At 39.6% G+C, this 19,512-nt stretch overlaps 1 protein-coding gene across 1 annotated transcript in view; it reads left to right on the forward strand.

Moving 5' to 3' along the window:
- The window catches only part of PLBD1 (phospholipase B domain containing 1), a 54,956-nt gene that overhangs the window by 15,616 nt on the left and 19,828 nt on the right, over positions 1-19,512 (forward strand). Inside the window, exons 3-6 of the mRNA XM_070410656.1 lie at positions 6,975-7,058; positions 8,421-8,559; positions 10,441-10,581; positions 11,331-11,475. Of these exons, the coding sequence (XP_070266757.1) occupies positions 6,975-7,058; positions 8,421-8,559; positions 10,441-10,581; positions 11,331-11,475 (509 nt within the window). The remainder of the gene's footprint in view (positions 1-6,974; positions 7,059-8,420; positions 8,560-10,440; positions 10,582-11,330; positions 11,476-19,512) is intronic.

Raw genomic sequence — 19,512 nt, forward strand, 5'->3', positions numbered from 1 at the left:
CATTTAAAATATGCCACACACTTTTCAAAGCATTTTACACATGTTAAATTATTTAATCCACAATAATACTATGAAGTATTTATCATTATTATCTCCATATTTTGATATGAAAGTCACGGAGCTAGGGTTGGAAACTAGGCTATCTAGTTTCAGAGTTTATGCACATGCACACACACACACACACACACACACACATGCACGCACGCAGACTCAAATGGATTAATCTCTATGGGAGATACTAAAGAAGCACAATATAGTCTTTGATCCAGGAAGTCAGAACAATTAGAAAACATGAGGTAGCAGATGACTAGTGAGTGCTAAGTAATGTGGTATTAACATAATGCAAAAAGATTCAGGAAAAAGTGGGGGAACCAGTGTCTTCATGATTCTCACATAAAAAAATGTGTGAGAAATGTACAGGTGAGCAAAGTTTCATCCAACTTAGGAGGAAATTTACCGATTTTACACATCACAGGAGCCGAAACTAAATCTAACACCTTTATGACATAGATATTAGTGTTAGCTCTGATTGCTGAGATTTCATAATGTGGAGAAATTAGCAATCTTGCTGTGGTCACAGACCTAGAAGTAGTGGAGTCAAGCTTTAGCCTGTGTTTTCAGCCCAGCCAGTGTGGCTCAGTGGTTGAGCATCGACCTATGAACCAGGAGGTCACGGTTCAATTCGTGATTTCTGGTCAGCGCATATGCCAGGTTGTGGCTCAATCCCCTGTATGGGTTATGCAGAAGGCAACCAATCAATGATTCTCTCTCATCATTGATGTTTCTATTTTTCTCTCCCTCTACCTCCCTCTCTGAAATCAATAAAAATATTTTTTTTTAAAAAGTGTAGGATCCCAGGCCCAGGGATCAGAGAAGGGCCTCACCCCGAGGCGCCTGCAAGTGGATCGTATTCCTTGGGGCCCTGAATGGAGCAGCATCATTTGAGGCCTCCACTTCAGATCTCAGGGTAGAAGTTTCACTTCCCCTGCTCTGAAGGTCAGAATTGAATAAATCTAGTCTCTGCTTAAAAAAAAAAAAAAGAAAAGAAAAGAAAAATTGTCAGTAGTTCTAGTCCCATATCGCCATCTGTCTTGTCTACTGCTATATGCTGACATTTGGGTTGCATTCTTCTTTGTTGTGGGAGCTGTCCTGTGCATTGTAGGATGTTTACCCACTAGATGCCAATTGCACCTTATCCCTTAGTGTGACAACCAAAAACGTCTCCAGACATTGCCAGATGCCCCCTGGAGGGAAAAATTACTCCAGTTGAGAAACACTGCCCTGTGTTGAAATAGACTGAAAAATTTGAGCGGATTGGAACTCGATGGAGCTAGGCAGGGAGACTCGCAGTAAAACGTATGAATTTTTTGTTTCCTTACCTGAGAGAGCATGGTAAGTCAATAGCCCACAAATTATTTTTTTCCCCAAGAAATATAATTTTATTTTCACATATAAGTCATTTTAAAAGAGCCCATGCCTTCTGATAGCTAGAAAAATGTTTCCATAGTCCTTCCATATAGACAAAGTAATTTATCATTTCAGCTGAGTCAATTCAAAATTTCCTGCTTTTTCCCAGAATGGATTGGTCTTACTGAGGCTTCTTGGAGGGAGGGGGAGATGTTTAATCGGTAGGTGTCCTGTGTCTTTCTCTGGCATCCACCCAAGGGAAACAATCTCACTTAGTCTTTGGCTTAGATGTTTCCCTATCTGACATCTGATGAAGATTCCATGGTCTCCAGCTGCATAATCAGTGCCATTTGAGGTTGCAATATTCACCACAAGTATAAGTCCTTTGCCCAACCAGGTCCATTAGCCCCCAGTGTCCACTTATTTCACCCTGGGCCATATAAACACACACGCGCGCACGCACACACATCATTTGGCTATGCTCCAAAACTCATGGAGGTGTTTAGGGGTGCTATGTTTGGCTCATGAGCCTAGACAGCCATCTCTACTTCCCCATGCAATCTTGGAGTGGGATACTGTAGGTTTGTAGCCTCCCTAAGCAGCTACATCAAGTCATCAAATTCATTTGGAATTTCTGCATTTCATTCACCTGGAGTGTGAGATCAGGGAAGAGTAGTCCTTCCTTGTCACCCACACACCTGTCTAGCTTTCTTGCTATTCTCTCCTCCATTTGTAGAGGTGGTAGACAGGGAAAAGTGACTAACTTGATCATAGATTAGATATGGCAATATAAAAGATACATAAACAAAAGTTCAATGCGATCATTCAACTTAAAAAAATATATTTACAAATAATTTGAAGGGAAAGCTCTTGTGAAGTAACGTTTGCTGATTTCAAGGACCATAAAATAAAAGAGTTCAAAGGATTTTAATGTTGTTTACCTAACTGGCAATAAAACTACATTCTCAGTCTATCAGTTTCAGTTCTGGAAACTATAGTAAGTACTTAAGGTCATCAATAGGTTCTTGGAACTGCAATGAAATGAATTATGAGGAAACCAATTTTACCATAGGCTAATGGACATAAACAAAGTTAAGTTCCTTATACTCCAGAGAGTATAAGGGGTTCACAATTTGACTGATTTTGCTCCAAACTTACAGCAAATAAGAGATAAAATATATAGAAAGAGAAATACAGCTAGATTAAGCATCTCTTGACCAAGAAGTGGAACAGAAAACAAAGTGACGAAGTATGGATCTGCTGGGCCTTGTTCTGAAGCAGGCAGAGGCAGCCACCGCTGCTGATGGGTGAAGGCCTCAGTGCTCTGAGTGAGTTGAGTCACAGCTAGGAAGCGGAAGTTTCCTTGCTACTTTTGACTGTTTATAAACTAGGCAGCCACAGAATAACCTCTATAGATGTGCATCCTAACCTACAGATTTACAAGAAACTATGAGCTTGGAGAAGGGGGTGGGAAATCTAGAACCAAATCATCCATGTGCTGGTTCAATTACAGATACAGCTGCTGTATTCCATAGGAAAGAAGTTCCCAAAAGTCACTCTAAGATCTAGTTCTCAGGGAGTCAGAGAGAAGCACTAAGAGGGGCGGGGGGGAAGTGTCAAATAAATAAAAATGCCTGCACACCAAAGTTCAAAAATATACAAATTGAATACTAAGAAAACGTCAACAATAATATCATGAATACACTCCACATTAATTTCATAGAACATTTTAACAAAGACTTTAGGTCCCAAAGGATATTTTCAAACATATAAAGGAAAGTGTTTGACCACCCACAGACTTCCATTAAATAAAGAATAAAATTTTACTTTAAAAATTAAAAATTAGCCCTAACTGGTTTGGCTCAGTGAATAGAACATCAGCCTGTGGACTCAAGGGTCCCAGGTTCGATTCCAGTCAAGGGCATGTACCTTGGTTGCAGGCACATCCCCAGTAGGGAGGTGTGCAGGAGGCAGCTGATCGATATTTCTCTCTCATCAATGTTTCTAACTCTCTATCCCTCTCCCTTCCTCTCTGTAAAAAATCAATAAAAATATTTTTAAAAAATAAAAATAAAAATCATCATTCTCCCCTTTAATAAATAAATAAATAAATAAAAATTAAAAATTAGAACCCCAACTGGGTGGCTCAGTTGGTTGGAGCATCCTCCAGTATACCAAAAAGATTGCGGGTTCAATTTCTGGACAGGGCACATAAGTTGTAGCTTCAATCCCTGGTTGGGGTGTGTATGGGAGGCAACCATGTTTCTCTCTCTCTCTTCCTCCTTCCCTCCCTCACTTTCTTCCACTCAAATCAATAAAAACATATCCTTGGGTGAGAAGTTTTAAAAAGTTAAAAATTAGAAAACAATTCAAATAGAAATATATTTTTTAACTAAAAGAAGCAAACCTAAATCTTTGAACAATAATATGATGGGGGATGTCAATAGGCAGTTAAAGCTTGCTAAAATATGCATTATGTTTGGAGGAGGAGAGAAATATGAAATTCACTTAGACTTTATAAGGAAATGAATAGTTATAAATGGTTTTTAAAATTTCAATGACTACGGAAAGAATAGAAATACCTTTTATGGCTTCTAAATCAATAGAAGTTAAGAAAAAGATAATGAAAATATTATCTAAGCAAAGAAAATAAAAGGTGGTGGGTTAAGAAGAGGATGGTAAATGGAATATAGAAAAGATTGTAGAAATAAATCCAAATATACAAAAATTACAGTAAATATTAATGGATTATTTTCATCAATTAAAAAGTGTCTAATTGTAAGATGTTGTTAGGGGGACCAGCTTGCAACTAGCAGATAAATAAATTCTGGAGATCTAATGCACAGCATAGCGATTATAGTCAACAACACTGTATTATAAACATCAAAGTTGCTAAAAGTCTATATTTTAATTGTTCTCACTACAAAAAAAGAAATGATAATTATGTGACCTGATAGAGGTGTTGGCTAACACCACAGTGGTAATCATATTATAATATACTAGAGGCCTGGTGCACGAAAATTCATGCACGGGGGGGGGGGGGGGGGGGTCCCTCAGCCCAGCCTGCCCCCTCTCACAGTTCGGGAGCCCTTAGGGGATGTCCTACTGATGGCTTAGCCCCAGTCCTGGTGGGGAGTGGGCCAAAGCTGCAGTCTGGCCTCCCTGTGCAGGAGGCAACCGGCCGATCAGGAGAAGGCAACACCCCCATCATGCTGCTGCTACTGCCACTGCCGGCCACAGCGGCTGCCTGAGCCTCAGCCTGGCCCGCGCAGCAGCAGCTGCTGCGGATTTGTCTGGAAGTCAGGAAGATGTCTGGTCTAATTAGCATATTACCCTTTTATTAGTATAGACTAGAGGCCCGGTGCACAAAAATTTGTGCACTGGGGGGGGGGGGGGGGAGGTTCCCTCAGCCCAGCCTGTGCCCTCTTGCAGTCTGGGACCCCTCAGGGGATGACCACCTGCTGGCTTAGGCCCGCTCCCCAGGGGATTGGGCCTAAGATGGCAATCAGACATCCCTCTGGCAGCCCGGCAGCCCTCGGGGGATGTCCACTTGCCAGCGGGGAACAGGCCTAAACTGCAGTCGGACATCCTTAGCACTGCTAAGGAGGCAGGAGAGGCTCCCACCACCACCACTGTACTGGCAGCCATCAGCCTGGCTTGTGGCTGAGCAGAGCTCCTCCCATGTGAGAGCGCCCTGACCACCAGAGGGCAGCTCCTGCATTGAGCGTCTGCCTCCTGGTGGTCAGTGTGTGTCATAGTGACCAGTCATTCCCAGTCTTTCTGCTGTTAGAGTCAGTTTGCATATTACCTTTTTACTATATAGGATAGAGGCCTGGGTGGGGGCCGGCTGGTTTGCCCTAAAGGATGTCCCGGATCAGGGTGGGGGTCCCGCTTGGGTGCCTGGCCAGCCTGGATGATGGACTGATGGCTGTTTGCAGCTGGTTACACCCCCTTCAGGGTGGGGGTCCCCACTGGGGTGCCTGGCCAGTCTGGGTGAGGGGCTGAGGCCATTTTCAGGCTGGCAGGTGACTGAAGCTCCCAGCCTCTCCTTTTTTTCATTTTTTTTAAATTCTGGGATTTATTTACCTTCTATGGCTGTCACTGGAACTGAGAGCCAGCTTTAGCTCTGAGGCTTGGCTCCAGCTCTGAGACCTAGGCTGCTGAAAGCAGGTATCTGGGTTTGTTTGGCTTCTATAATTGCAACATTGTTTCTTAGAGTGCAGCTCAGAGGCCGGTGGGGAACCTTGGCTTCCTCCATCACTGGAGCAAGCAAGCCTCCTGTTTGCTTCAGCTGCCTGGCTGCTGGCCACCATCTTGGTTGGCAGTTAATTTGCATATTGCCCTGATTAGCCGATGGGAAGCGTGTTGGAAGTACGGTTAATTACCATGTTTGTCTATTATTAGATTGGATAAGTGGATCGAATCAACATGTTGTATACCTTATAAAATGTTACATGTCAATTGTATCTCCATAAAAATGTTTACAGCATATGAGACATTTAACTTTTTTAAAGTAATTTTTAAAATAAGGAAACCAAATATCCAATAATCCTGTGGTGAATGGAAATTAAAACAACAAGAAACCATTTAAAACCCACTATATTGGTGAAAATGAGATCTGACCATATCAAATGTTGGTGAGGCTGTGGAGCAATGGGAAGTCTAATATGTAGCTGGTGGGAATGTCAATTGGTACAGTCACTATGGGGAACAACTTGGCAATATCTAGTCACTGTAGATACTTAGAATATTTGCCCCAGCAATTCTACTTTTATATATTATACATAGCCTAGAAGAACATCCAAGTGTGTAAAAAGAGACATTTTACAGCAATATTTGATGATACATTATGATAGTGAAAAATTAAAAACCAGTTAAATGTCCATCAGGGGTATGTATACAGGAAATGTTATAGTAGTCATACCATGGAATACTACCAGCAGATGAAAAGAATAAATTTAAGCTGCAGATGACAACATAGATATTTCTTTAAAAATGCAATATTGAGAGAAATAAGTTAAAGTGATAGACAATATGATCTTATTTATACTTCGTTCTGAACCATGATCAATAATACTATACATTGTTTTTGGATACATCTATATGTAGTGATGTTATAAAAACATGATGGTATAATAAATCACTGATTCAGATTGTAGTCACCTCCAGGGAGAAGGGAGAGTAATTAGCGTCAGAAAGGTGTGCACAGTGACTTTACGTTTATCTAAAGTTTATTTCTATTTAAAAGTATATGCAGCAATTAATTTAATAAAAAATAAATGCAAATAAAAAGTAAATTATATAATGAAAATATAGATGCAGTAAATATGGCAAAATAGAGTGATTTAATAAAGTTATATAATGGATACTTGAGTGTTATATTCTATGTTTTTCTATATGTTGGCAATATTTCCCAATTTTAAACTGTGTGTTTGATTTATTAAAAAAAAATATTAGAGGTTTGCAATAATGGACATCCTAGTTAGCTAAAAGGTTGTGTCATTGATTATGATGGAGAAACCCAAGAAGAAAAATAGGAATGTAACCATTTTGATCTTTCATTTCAGGCACATATATGACCACTTCATAAACCTCTACCCACAGCTGATTAAGAAACCTTCCATCGTGGATAAAGTGCAGGAGTTCATGAAGTATGTATAACAGCTTTTCTCTTCTCATTGTTATGAGGCTGCAAGATGTGGCTGTGTCATTTCAAACAGTGATTTTTCCTTCGCCAGTTTCTTTTTCTGTCTCTGAGGCAGGACTCTGCAGTTGTGTTCTTGCAGTGAGGTAATTACCTTTTAGTAACAGCGTGAAAACTGGTTGCAGACAACATGCCCTGTAATTTGGGCCCTTTCGGAGGTCAGGTTGACTATCACATTGTCGATTGCTGGCACAGCTGGGGAGGACACCATCAGTGAAAAGAGGCAAAATCAAATCCCTGGACTGTTTCCCTCCCGGGGAGGCCCCTCTCTTTCCTGCAGGGATTCCTCCGCCTCCCTCTGTAAAGTGCTTCCTTTTCTCCAGCCAGTTGACTAATCTGAGCTGGAGTGTTAGCTCATAACTAAAGTCTTAATTCTTAACATTCTCAGAATATTTCCACTTTAATAAAATTTTCTGAAGGCTAATAATTCTCAATATTCAGAAAATTTATATGTTTGTGGGATGACAGGCTATGACATTAATTTGGGGGTAGAAGAGCTCTAATTTTGGCCCTCCAATTTATACACTAAGGAACCGCTTCATCGCCTGCTGAAGTCCTACAGAGCATCAGTTAAAAAGCACTGGGCTAGATCCCATGAAGTAATAACATTGTATTCTAAAAAAATTGATCTAGACGTAACTTAAACAAATCAGAAATGACTTCCAGTATACAGTTATGTTAAATCACCCCCTATGAAGTGCAGAGAACTACTAGTAAAAGAGGAGAGACACAATGAAAGCACTATGAAAAACCAAGGCTTTTTTTTTTTTTTTGCTAAGCATGCCAGGACAGAGGCATTGAGGCAGTTACTGGCAACAATTGAAATAGAATGAAGCAGAAACTATGAAATGATCTGAATGAAAAATAAATATATGCAAATGATCCAGCCCTTAGGAGTTTTTATTTTTTCCTGTTGTTTAACTTTATCTCTTTATACACCAAAGTAAAGTGAACTTAACCTTACTGGTTTAATGAGGTGTTATGATTTTATATGAATGAGTTTGGACTGTCTATCCTTGACTTTCTTAGGTCTCAGTATCACAGATAGATAACATTACACCTGTGTTTCGGTTCCTGATAGAGCTTTGAGGGAGCTCTAAAGAAAGAGTCATAGTTCCAGGGGGAATTAAAAATCATTTCAGATTTTCCCTGATAGTCTTTCAAAGACTATCAGGAATGTTACAAGATCCAGGGTTTAAATTATACTATCATAATTATCTGAATATATTATCTCTAAATGCCTGGGTTTAACTTAGCTTTTGATGAGCAACCATAGAGACCTATAGTACAAATCTAATTTGTCTTTCAGGAAGCAAGACCAGTGGACACGGAATAACATCAAATCTTATAAGGATGACCCATTTTGGAGACATACAGGCTATGTAATGGCACAAATGGATGGACTGTATCTAGGAGCAATGAAGAAGGCTGTATTAAAAGGGGAAAAGGTAAGATTTTTAAGAAGCTATTTTATTAAAGATATATGAAAAATGTGAGGAAACAAAAAACACCCAACCAGAAGAGCAAAAAGAAAAAAGAATCCAAAAATATGAAAATAGTGTAAGGAGCCTCTGGACAACTTCAAGCATACCAACATTCACATTATGGGGGTTCCAGAAGAAGGGAGAGAGCAAGATATTGAAAACATATTTGAAGAAATAATAACAGAAAACTTCCCCTTCCTGGTGAAAGAAATAGACTTACAAGTCCAGGAAGCACAGAGAACCCCAAACAAAAGGAATCCAAAGAGGACCACACCTAGACACATCATAATTAAAATTCCAAAGGTTAAAGACAAAGAGAGAATCTTAAAAGCAGTAAGAGAAAAGTGGTTAGTTATCTACAAGGGAGTTCCCATAAGACTGTCAGCTGATTTCTCAACAGAAATTTTGCAGGCCTAAAGGGATTGGCAAGAAATATTCAAAGTGATGAAAAACAAGGACCTACAACCAAAATTACTCTACCCAGCAAAGCTCTCATTTAGAATTGAGGGTCAGATAAAGTGCTTCCCACACAAGGAAAAGCTAAAGGAGTTCATAACCACCAAACCAGTATTACGTGAAATGTTGAAGGGTATTCTTTAAGAAGAAGAGGAAGAAGAAAAGGAGGAGGAGGAGGAGGAAGAGGAGGAGGAGGAGAGGGAGAAGGAAGAAGAAGAAGAAATATGAACAATAAAATGACAACAAATACATATCTAACAATTTAATCTAAAAATCAAAATATACGGTATCTAATGAACAAAATAAACTAATGAATAAAATAGAATCAGAGGCATGGAAACATGGAATAGACTGATGAAACTCAGAGGGAAAGGGGGCAGGGGGGGAGATTAACCAAAGATCTTATATACATATGTGTATTTCCTATGGACACAAACAGTAGGGTGTTGAAGACCTGGGGCAGGGCAGGAACTGGGTGGAGGGAGGCAATGGTGATGGTGGTGGAGGGGGGACATCTGTAATACTCTCAACAATTATTTCTTAAATTCTTTATTGTTTAAAGTTTTACATAAGTCTCCTTTTCCTCCCACTGACCTCTCCCAGGCTGCCCTCACCCCCAAACAATAAAGATTTTTTTAAAAATCAGTGAAGACCCTATAATTTTTAAAGTTAAATAATTAGATTGGGACTTTTGTTTTTGTTTTTTTGTTGTTGTTGTTTAAAATGTCTTTTATGTTTGTCCTCCCACCACCTGTTCCTGAAAACCAGTTTGTACGTAGATGCCCAGCCCTGGGCTACTCTGGTGGATTGAATCTTGCTGGAGCAATGCTGTCTAGTTAGCACAAAGTTCATGTTCAAGTCTGATCATTGCTTGAGGGTTAATGCTGTCAAGTCAGTTCTATGTTAAACACAGAATCAAAAGCATCTTAGTTGACTGTTTTTACTGTAAAGCAGTGATTCTCAGCTAGGGGCGATTTCCCTCCAGAGAGTATTGGGCAATGCCTGGAGACAGTTTTGGTTGTCAGAACTAGGAGGTGCTATTGATGTGTAGTGGCTAGAGACCAGGGATGCTGTTAAACATCCTGCAATGCACAGTCTCCCCCTCCCCCGCCCAAGAAAGAATTATTATCACTAGCGCCAAGACTGAAAAAACCTGGAGAGGCATGCTGTCTTGGGAGAATCTCCCCAGACTGTGGATATTAAAACATGCTAAAATACCTCATAAGCTATAACGTTAAAAAAAATCATCATTTATAATAAAATCTAGTGCACCTGTTACATTAGAGACCCTTCACAAAGGAATGATTTAATGGGTCCCTAATGAGAGAAACAATAGAAAATGACACCTGTTACAAATCAGTGTTAAGAGCGCGCGCTGTCTTTTCCTAGCCCATGACCCTGTTCCAGATTCAGTTCCTGAATGCTGTTGGAGATCTGTTGGATCTGATTCCCTCATTCTCTCACACAAAAAACTCCAGCCTGGATGTTTTTAAGAGATGGGACCAGGGACACTGCTCTGCTCTTATCAAGGTGAGACACACAACAGCCTTTCTCTTTTTCCTGGTTCTGGTCCACACAGACTTTTTCCGTATGACACCCAAGTATGTCAACATCTCATCACTGCTAGGGCTGTAGTTATAGATCAGCTCATGGGTTCCTCTATTGTGGACTTTAAGAATTAGAAGGAACTGATGGAGGGAATTGGCTGTACATGATGTTACCTCTGTTCCTTCCACCATTCTTCCCATGCTGTATGTACGTGCCACTCCCACTTTCCAGAATCTTCCATTTAGTATGCTAGCTCAGAGTCTTTTTTGTGCACATTAAAAGTTAATTTCCGGTAATAAATATAGCAATAGACACCTGAATTGACATATCCTGTACACTTGTTTGACTTGTAATCAGTTATCGATATATATCTCCCTGTACACTTACTGTATAGTAGTGGTTCTCAACCTTCCTAATGCCGTGACCCTTTAATACAGTTCCTCATGTTGTGGTGACCCCCAACCATAAAATTATTTTCGTTGCTACTTCATAACTGTAATTTTGCTACTGTTATGAATCGTAATGTAAATATCTGATATGCAGGATGTATATAGGCGACCCCTGTGAAAGGGTCGTTCAACCCCCAAAGGGGTCTCGACCCACAGGTTGAGAACTGCTGCTGTATAGGATGGTGTCAATTTGTGTCACAGTTGTGTTAATCATTTATGACAAATATCTGTATGTTACTTGTAGTCAGTTATCTATATCATTCACTATGATTCTGACTATAGGTTCTTCCTGGATTTGAGAACATCTATTTTGCTCACTCAAGCTGGTACACATATGCAGCCATGCTCAGGATATATAAACACTGGGACTTCAACATCAAAGATAAAGACACCAGCAGTAGTCGCCTCTCTTTCAGCAGTTACCCAGGTAAATAAATTTAGAGGGACATCTGAGTACTATTTCACGATGAAACCCTGGTGATTCAAAGTAACTGGAATGGGAGAAGTGTTTAGTGGTTAATAAACGTTAATGAAATTTAATTTTCAGAATGCTTTTTGAAGAAATATGGCTTTAATGCTTTTTTAATAGAATAACACAGGCTAGCCGGTGTGGCTCAGTGGTTGCGTGTCAACCCATGAACTGGGAGATAGAGGTTTGATTCCCAGTCAGGGCACATGCTTGGATTGTGGGCTCAATCCCCAGTAGCGGGCATGCAGGAGGCAGCCGATCAAGGATTCTCTCTCATCATTGATGTTTCTGTCTCTCTCTTCCTCTTCCATCCTCTCTGAAATCAATAAAAATATATTTTTAAAAAATAAAAATAAATAGAATGACATAAACTTAGTTAATAGAGTTGACAAAAATTACTTCAGCAAATGCAACTGAATTATTTATTACGTATAAGGCTCTTTCTATGCGCTGCTGTGGAAGCAAAGATGAGCAAGACAGATCCTGCTCCCCTTATCTCCTTGAGGATCTGTCTCTGCTTCTCTTATTCATGGCAGTATGCACAGCACCTAACCTAGTGTGTGCACCCTTAGTACTTAATACATTTTTGTTGAATGAATGAGTAAGCTTATAAATGTGACACTGACAAGATAAATACAATACAGATAAGAGTAATATTATTGCTGGAAAGGAGGCCAACTGCTCAGCTCCCACTGACTGTTGTCACCAGCAATGTGAAGATCAGTGTTTCCAGATCCTCCAACTTCTCAAGAAAAAAACAAAACCCACTATTTGATCCCAAGAAAGTACATCTGCTAGCTGGAATTGCCCCCTCAATTGCAGATTTGCAACCTCTTCAGGAAACATCATGAGCAAAGGCAAGGGGGAAATTCTTACCAAACACCTGAGAGTCTAAGGAGGACGTGATTTGGGCACTTTTGACCTTTAATTACATATCTGTAACTTGTAGGGTAGTTATACCAACCACCTGTCATATCTATTTATCGCTCGTTATGACTTTCTATGTGCTCCTGTTGTCCTAGCCAGAATGCTTGCGGGATAATCACCTAGTAAGAATTGCCAGAAGAGCACTCCCAAAATTGTACTCCAGCACAGAGGAAGAGAAGGAACAACAGTAATCCTTTGCGATACATTCATCAATATTACAAAAGGATTTACTGTCCCCGGCACACCCAGACTTATCTAAGCCGATCTCATGCTCCGTGTGCACCAGAACCCCAACTGACTCCATGCAAATAGAGGTGGTTCGGCCAAGGAAATGCATTACTATAATAACCCCTTCTTAATCTAGAAAGGATTTAAGCGATTCAGTAGCTTCATAGGCTCAGTCTTTTTTAATCTGTTTCCCTTTACCCTTGGGGAAATGGTTCCACCTAAAGATGCTAACGTGAAATGTTCTGCGGAAGTCAAAAGCATACCAAAAGTACACCAGGTGCTGATAACCTCCACAGTGCTTGTAAGCCTGGCCAGTGAATTTCCAGCTGCCTTCCCCCTCCAGCCCCCTGAGACCAGGCAGGCTAGAAGTACTGGGGCATCCTGGCTGCAGCCAGTGTGTCATGTGTACCTAATTTAGGAAGCACCTTTCCAGAAATTTTCTAAAGATCTTTCTAGTACCCTAAGACCAGCCAGCATGGTAATGCCATCCAAGTGGGGCCAAGCTCAGACAGGCCCCCATGTGGGTCCTCGTCTCTGTATCTTTCATTTGGGGGAGCTTTTTCCCTCTACCCACACCCACAGGCAAGTTCAACAAGATGCCATGAGGACTATGAGGGGGTCCTGGTGAGTAGATCCTTTCTGCTGGCGCTCAGAGTGTAATTTTTATATCATTGAACTGACAGAATGTTGGTAACATGATGAGCTTGGGTGAGTCTCACGTCAGACACAGCATGTGTTCTGGGCTCTAAGCTACCTGAGGTCATGCTTACCCTTGGGCTTCAGCATGTGTTCTCATTGCAGGGCCACCTTCCTTCTACTGCACCCAAGGGCAGCAGGGGAAGTGACTATTGATCTTCACTTTGTGTGCTCCACTGCTGTCACCTCATCCCGCTGCAATCCTCTGGGGAGAGCTGGGCCGGGCCACTACAAGGGCTTTGGAGCAACTTGCTCCACAGCACAAATGAGCCTTTCAACAGATTTCATGCCTTTAGTTAATGAGGTGGCCTCCCACTGTCACAGGCCAGTCTTAACCTGCTTGGATATTCCTTGTGTGATTGGAACTGCTCTTCTGGCTCTGCCCACAGGCTCTCACCTAATTGTGCCCACTGGTGGGGGTGTGTGAAAGGTGGAGGTGTGTAAAGAGATCACAGACTAGGAATGCAAGGGTTACGGCTGAAAGAGGCAAGAGCAGAGAGTTAGAAAATATGCTGATCTATGCTTATGCTAAAAAATTCTGAATTTAACTTTAATGACCATAAATAATCATTCACATTTCTCTTAACATTCTGTGTAAAACTTGAATTTGTGGTCATTATTAACAAATCACAGTAAAGACCTTTGAGACCGTCATAACAGCCAGTATTCACAGGTGGCACCATTGATATTGCAGAGTCATTAAGTAAATGGTGACAGGGAACTGCAGAAGCAAAGAAATCCATGTTGTTTCAGTGCAAGTCGGTTACAGAGTCATGGCTTTGTGAGCAATAACAGTATTGCTACCTTTTTCTCATGGTGGGAGATAGATAATATAGAGAGGTGATACTTGGACACTATAAAGAATCTTTACATGCACTGATTGGACAAATACATTTTCTCTACCATTAATAAATCACTATATCTTACCTAGGCCCATGAATTTTAGAATATATTTCTTAATGTAATTGATTATAAAGGCAGGGGTCCTGAAAGACATACTTGCCTGAGGTTCTGAAAACTCTAAGGAAGGTGGCCCTGGATAACGTTGTTCTAGAAGTTTTCCATCCCTCACAAGGGTTTTGAATAGCAAGGGCTATTTTACCTAACAACTGATAAGGCTAAGGAAGATAAAAGCCCCACACTAACCCTACCCCCAGGAACACCATCCACAGTGTTGAAGGAAGTAAGAGATGGAGAGAAATCCCATAGGGAATGACAGCCACTGAAAAGGTAGCCAATACCACTGTATGAAGACCTCATCACAAAGGTCTACTGATTTCAACTGCCTGCAGTCCTTCAACAGATTCAAAGAAAATCAGTGTCACTAATACTGAGTCTTCCAATCCATGAATATAGTATCTCTACTTATGTAGATCTTCTTTTATCTGAACAATGTTTTATAGTTTTTAGTATATGGGTCTTACATACTTTTAATTCATTTGAATCCTAAATAATTTTTGATGCTCCTGTAATCAGAATTGAATTTTTTACTCCTTATTTCAATTGTTCATTGCTTATATATATGCATTTATTATCTATTGCTACATAACAAGTCACCCTAAAAAATTAGTGGCTTGAAAAGACAATGATCATTTAGTATCTCATAGTTTCTGTGGATCAGGAATTTAGGGCACAGTGAGGATGGCATGTTTCTACTTCACTATATCTGGGGCTCCTTGGAAGACTCACAGACTGAGGGGCTGAACTCTCTATAACTTAACTGAAGCTGGAAGATACATTTCCAAGGTGACTCACATGGTTGACAAGGTGTGCTGACAAATTGGTTCCCACCACTTGGGCCTCTCCACAGGACTGCTTGAGTATTCCCATGCCAAGGTGCCTGGCTTTCCCCAGACCAAGTGATCCAAAAGAACAGAGCAGAAACAGCAATGCCTATTATGACCTAGTCTCAAAAGTCATATACTGTTACTTCCACCACATTCTATTCATTAGAAGCACATTATTATGATCAACCCACAGTCAAAAAATTTGTGGAAAGATAAAAATCACCACAGTATAGAAATAAGATTTGTTTGGTACATTTACTGTTTATCCTGAGAACTTTCTAAATTTATATATCAGTTCTAATAGCTTTTCTATGGATTTATTGGGATTTTTCTATATTCATAATCATGCCATCTTTGCATAAAAGGTAGTATCACTTCTTCCTTCCCTTATATATCCTTGATTTCTTGCATAATTGCACTGGACAGGATCTCCAGAACAATGTAGATTAGTAGGGCATGATAATCCTTTCCTAGTTCCTGATCTTAAGAGAAAAATATTCAGTCTTTCATCATTAAGTATGTTTGTTGTAGGATTTTTGTAGATACCCTTTATAAGGTTAAGAATATCCCTTCTGTTCCTATTTGCTAGCTTAATGTTTTTATTATGAATGAGTGTTTTGTGAAATTCTTTCTCTGCTTCTATTAAAGTGATCATATAATTTTTCTTGCTTATTAATATGATTAAAGTTTTTTTGGTTAAACTTAATGCTATTTTGTTAAAGATTTTTCATCTGTATTCATGAAAGATATTGGTCTGTGGTTTTCTTTTCTTGTAATAGTTTTGGTGTCAGGGTAACCTCGTCCTTATAATCTGACTTTGAAATTAATTTTCCTTCTATGTTTTCTGAAAGAGTTTGTGTATGATTGGTAAATGTTTAATACAATTAATTGATTAAGTTACCTAGACATAGTTTTATTTATTGGGAAAGTTTTTAATTATTAATTCAATTTCTTTTATTGCTATAGGACTATTCAAGTTTTCTAATTCTTCTTGAGTCAGTTTTGAAAATTTGTGTCTTTCAAGGAATTTGTCTACTTCTTCTAAGTTATTTTTATTGTCAAAGTTTTTTATAATATTTTTATTACCTTTTAATGTCTGCAGGGTCTGTAGTTATTTTATTTATTTATTTAATTGCATTTATTGGGTAACATTGGTTAATAAAATTATATAGGTTTCAGGTGTACAATATACATCATCTGTATATTGCATTGTATGTTCATCATTCCAAGTGGGAAAGAATTATATAGATGCTCCTCAACCTACTCTGGGGGTACCTCCCAATAAATACATTGTAAATTGAAAATATTGTAAGTCAAAAATGCATTTGATATACCTAACCTACCAAACATCATAACTTAGCCTAATTTACCTTCAACTTGCTCAGAACACTTATATTAGCCTACAGTTGGGCAAAGTCACTTAACACAATACCTATTTTATGATAAAGTGTTTAATATCTCGAGTAATTTATTGAATACTGTACTGAAAGTGAAAAACATAATCATTGTATGGGTATTCACCATTAACATACACAGCTGAAAGCACATTGGGCCTGAAAAATGTTTAAAGCATTAAACTAAAATTAATTGCATCACCTGAGAGATTGTACTGAATACTGCTAGCCTCGGAAAACAACAACATTTAAATATTATTTTCACACCACTGTAAAGTTGAAAAATCAAGTCATTGTAAGTCAGACCATCTATGTGTGTATATATTCATGTAATCTTTGGCTTTGTGATATGCTAGCTCTGATTTTCTTTGTATTTATTATATTCGGGGTTGAGTTTATAAGATCTGTAAATTAATGTTTTTCCTTAAATTTAAGAATTGTCAGCAGTTAAAGCTTCAAATATTTTTTCCATCTTCTTTTCACTCTTCTCTCTCCCTGTGATCCCAATTACTTATATGTCAGAATGCTTAATCTTATCCCACAGGTCTTTGGGGGATTTGATCATTTTTCTTCATTCTTTTTTTCTCCCTCTAGTACATTGGATAATTTTATTGATCTACTTCAAGTTTACTGATCCTTACTTCTGCCATCTCAAATTTACTATGGAATCCATCCAGTGAATTTTTTTTTCAATTATTGTACATTTCAGGTCTAGAATTTGCATTTTGTTCTTTCTTTAGTTTCCATTTCTCTATTAATATTCCCTCTGATAACTTTTAATACCATATTTCCCTTTTCTGAACTGTTTTAAGTTGAAGTCTTTTTCTGCTAAATCCAATATCTAAGCCCACTTGAAGACAATTTCTATTAATTTTTTTAATGTGTAGGTCGTGTTGCCCTAGCCGGTTTGGCTCAGTGGGTCCCAGGTTCAGTTCCAGTCAAGGGCATGTACTTCGGTTGCAGGCTTGATCCCCGGCCCCACTGTCAGGGCACATGCGGGAAGCAACCAATTGATGTGTCTCTGTCTCTCCCCCTCCTTTCCACTCTCTCTGAAAATCAATGGAAAAATATCTTCAGTTGAGGATTAAAAAACAAAGGAAGGAAGGAAGGGAGGGAGGGAGAAAGGAAGGGAAGGAGGAAGGAAGGAAGGAAGGAAGGAAGGAAGGAAGGAAGGAAGGAAGGAAGGAAGGAAGGAAGGAAGGAAATGGGAAGAAAAAAGGAAAGGAAGGAGACAGGCAGGCAGTTCATGGATGACCCATCTGACATGAACATGGTGGGAACTGTAAGGGAGAAAGAGATGAGGGCTGCCCAAGACATCATCGCCCCTATCACAACCTCATTGTTTTCTATTTGTGCTGCTCTCCTTTCTATACCCTTGATTTTAAAACAAGAGGCTAAAATGTTCAGGAATTGTTATCAAGGCATTTGATATGGAGACCTATATGTTCAGCACAAAAGTTGGACATTGAAGCCAACCATTGTAATCACCCTGATTATAAATGGCATGAATAGGACGTAACTAATTTTATGGGAATTAGGCAGCACTCAAGTTTTAAATAAATTACTATAAACTTGTTTGTGCTCACTATTTACTAAAGTTAAAAGAAAAAAAAAACCCTAATACTTTAGGCTTAGTTCTTACTTATGTGCCTGGCACTGTGACTGACACTGTACTAAACAGTTGGTATATAATATGTCATTTAATTTTCTTAAAACCTAATAAGGTATTGTACCTACATTTTTTAAATATATATATTTTTATTGATTTCAGAGAGGAAGGGAGAGAGATAGAGAGATAGAAACATCAATAATGAGAAAGAACTATTGATTGGCTGCCTCCTGCACGTCCCCTACTTGGGGGGGATCAAGCCCACAGCCCAGGCATGTGCCCTTGGCCGGAATTGAACCTAGGACCCTCTAGTACGCAGGCTGACACTCTATCCACTGAGCCAAACCAGCTAGGGCTGTATCTACATTTTTTAAAATATGTTCTGATGTTTTAGAAAGGAAGGGAGAGGGATAGAGAGATAGAAACGATGATGAGAGAAAACATTGATTGGCTGCCTACTGAACACCCCTCACTGGGGATCGAGCCTGCAGTCAGGCATGTGCCCTGACTGGGAATTGAACTGGTGACCTCTTGGTACATGGGTTGTAATAAGCACCTCTCACCAACACCAGAGAGGTGTTACCGGACAGCCCCCTGAGTCAGTGGGAGAGGGCTGTTCCCAACCTCATTCCTTGTCTTCTCATATAAGTGAATTTATATGAAAGACCTTGACTGCGTTATGAAAAGTCAATTTATTAAAGTATGCACCTTTATTGAAAAAGCAAAGCAAGCAAACCGATACATCTGGCTTAATCAAGCACAGATGAGCTCTCAGCTAATCTAAAGGGCAAGTTGGGTGGGGGTCCAAGGTGTTGTATACCCTCCTGTCTATAGGTCTCAAAATTCCTTTGCTGAGTATTTTGGTGCAGATTAATTCTCAAGGTCCTCCTTTTTACTTTGTTATGGCCTTCCCAGAATTTATGAGAAGCACCTGAAACTTTACCTTGCCAAGCCTTGAGACTGCTGGCTTCTCTGTTTAGGGAGTAAAACTGCCCTTTTTCCCTTTCCCCTTTCCCCCTCTTTTCTGCATTCTCTCTTTAGGGAGATTTTTTTTTTAACCATTTGCTCTCCTGCCCTTGGCTGGGGACGATAATGACTTGCTAGTTACAAGCTGGCTGCAAATTGCCACACTTTTTGGTCTTGTTTTAACTTTCCTGTCTCAGTTTCCCTATTCCTCCTGCCTTAGAATCCTGTAACAGGTTGATGTTCAACCACTGAGCCACACTAGCCAGGCTACATTTTTCAAATAAAGAAACAGGTTGCGAGAAGTTAAATAGCATGCTCAAAGTCATACCACTCAGAGTTGGGGACTGGGATTCAAAATAATATCTCTAACTATAAATATCCATTTCCC

The sequence above is a fragment of the Myotis yumanensis genome, unplaced genomic scaffold (genome assembly GCF_028538775.1).
Source record: "Myotis yumanensis isolate MYYU_CA2020_CCGP unplaced genomic scaffold, mMyoYum1.0.hap1 SCAF_3, whole genome shotgun sequence".
In the NCBI taxonomy this organism is placed as follows: domain Eukaryota; kingdom Metazoa; phylum Chordata; class Mammalia; order Chiroptera; family Vespertilionidae; genus Myotis; species Myotis yumanensis.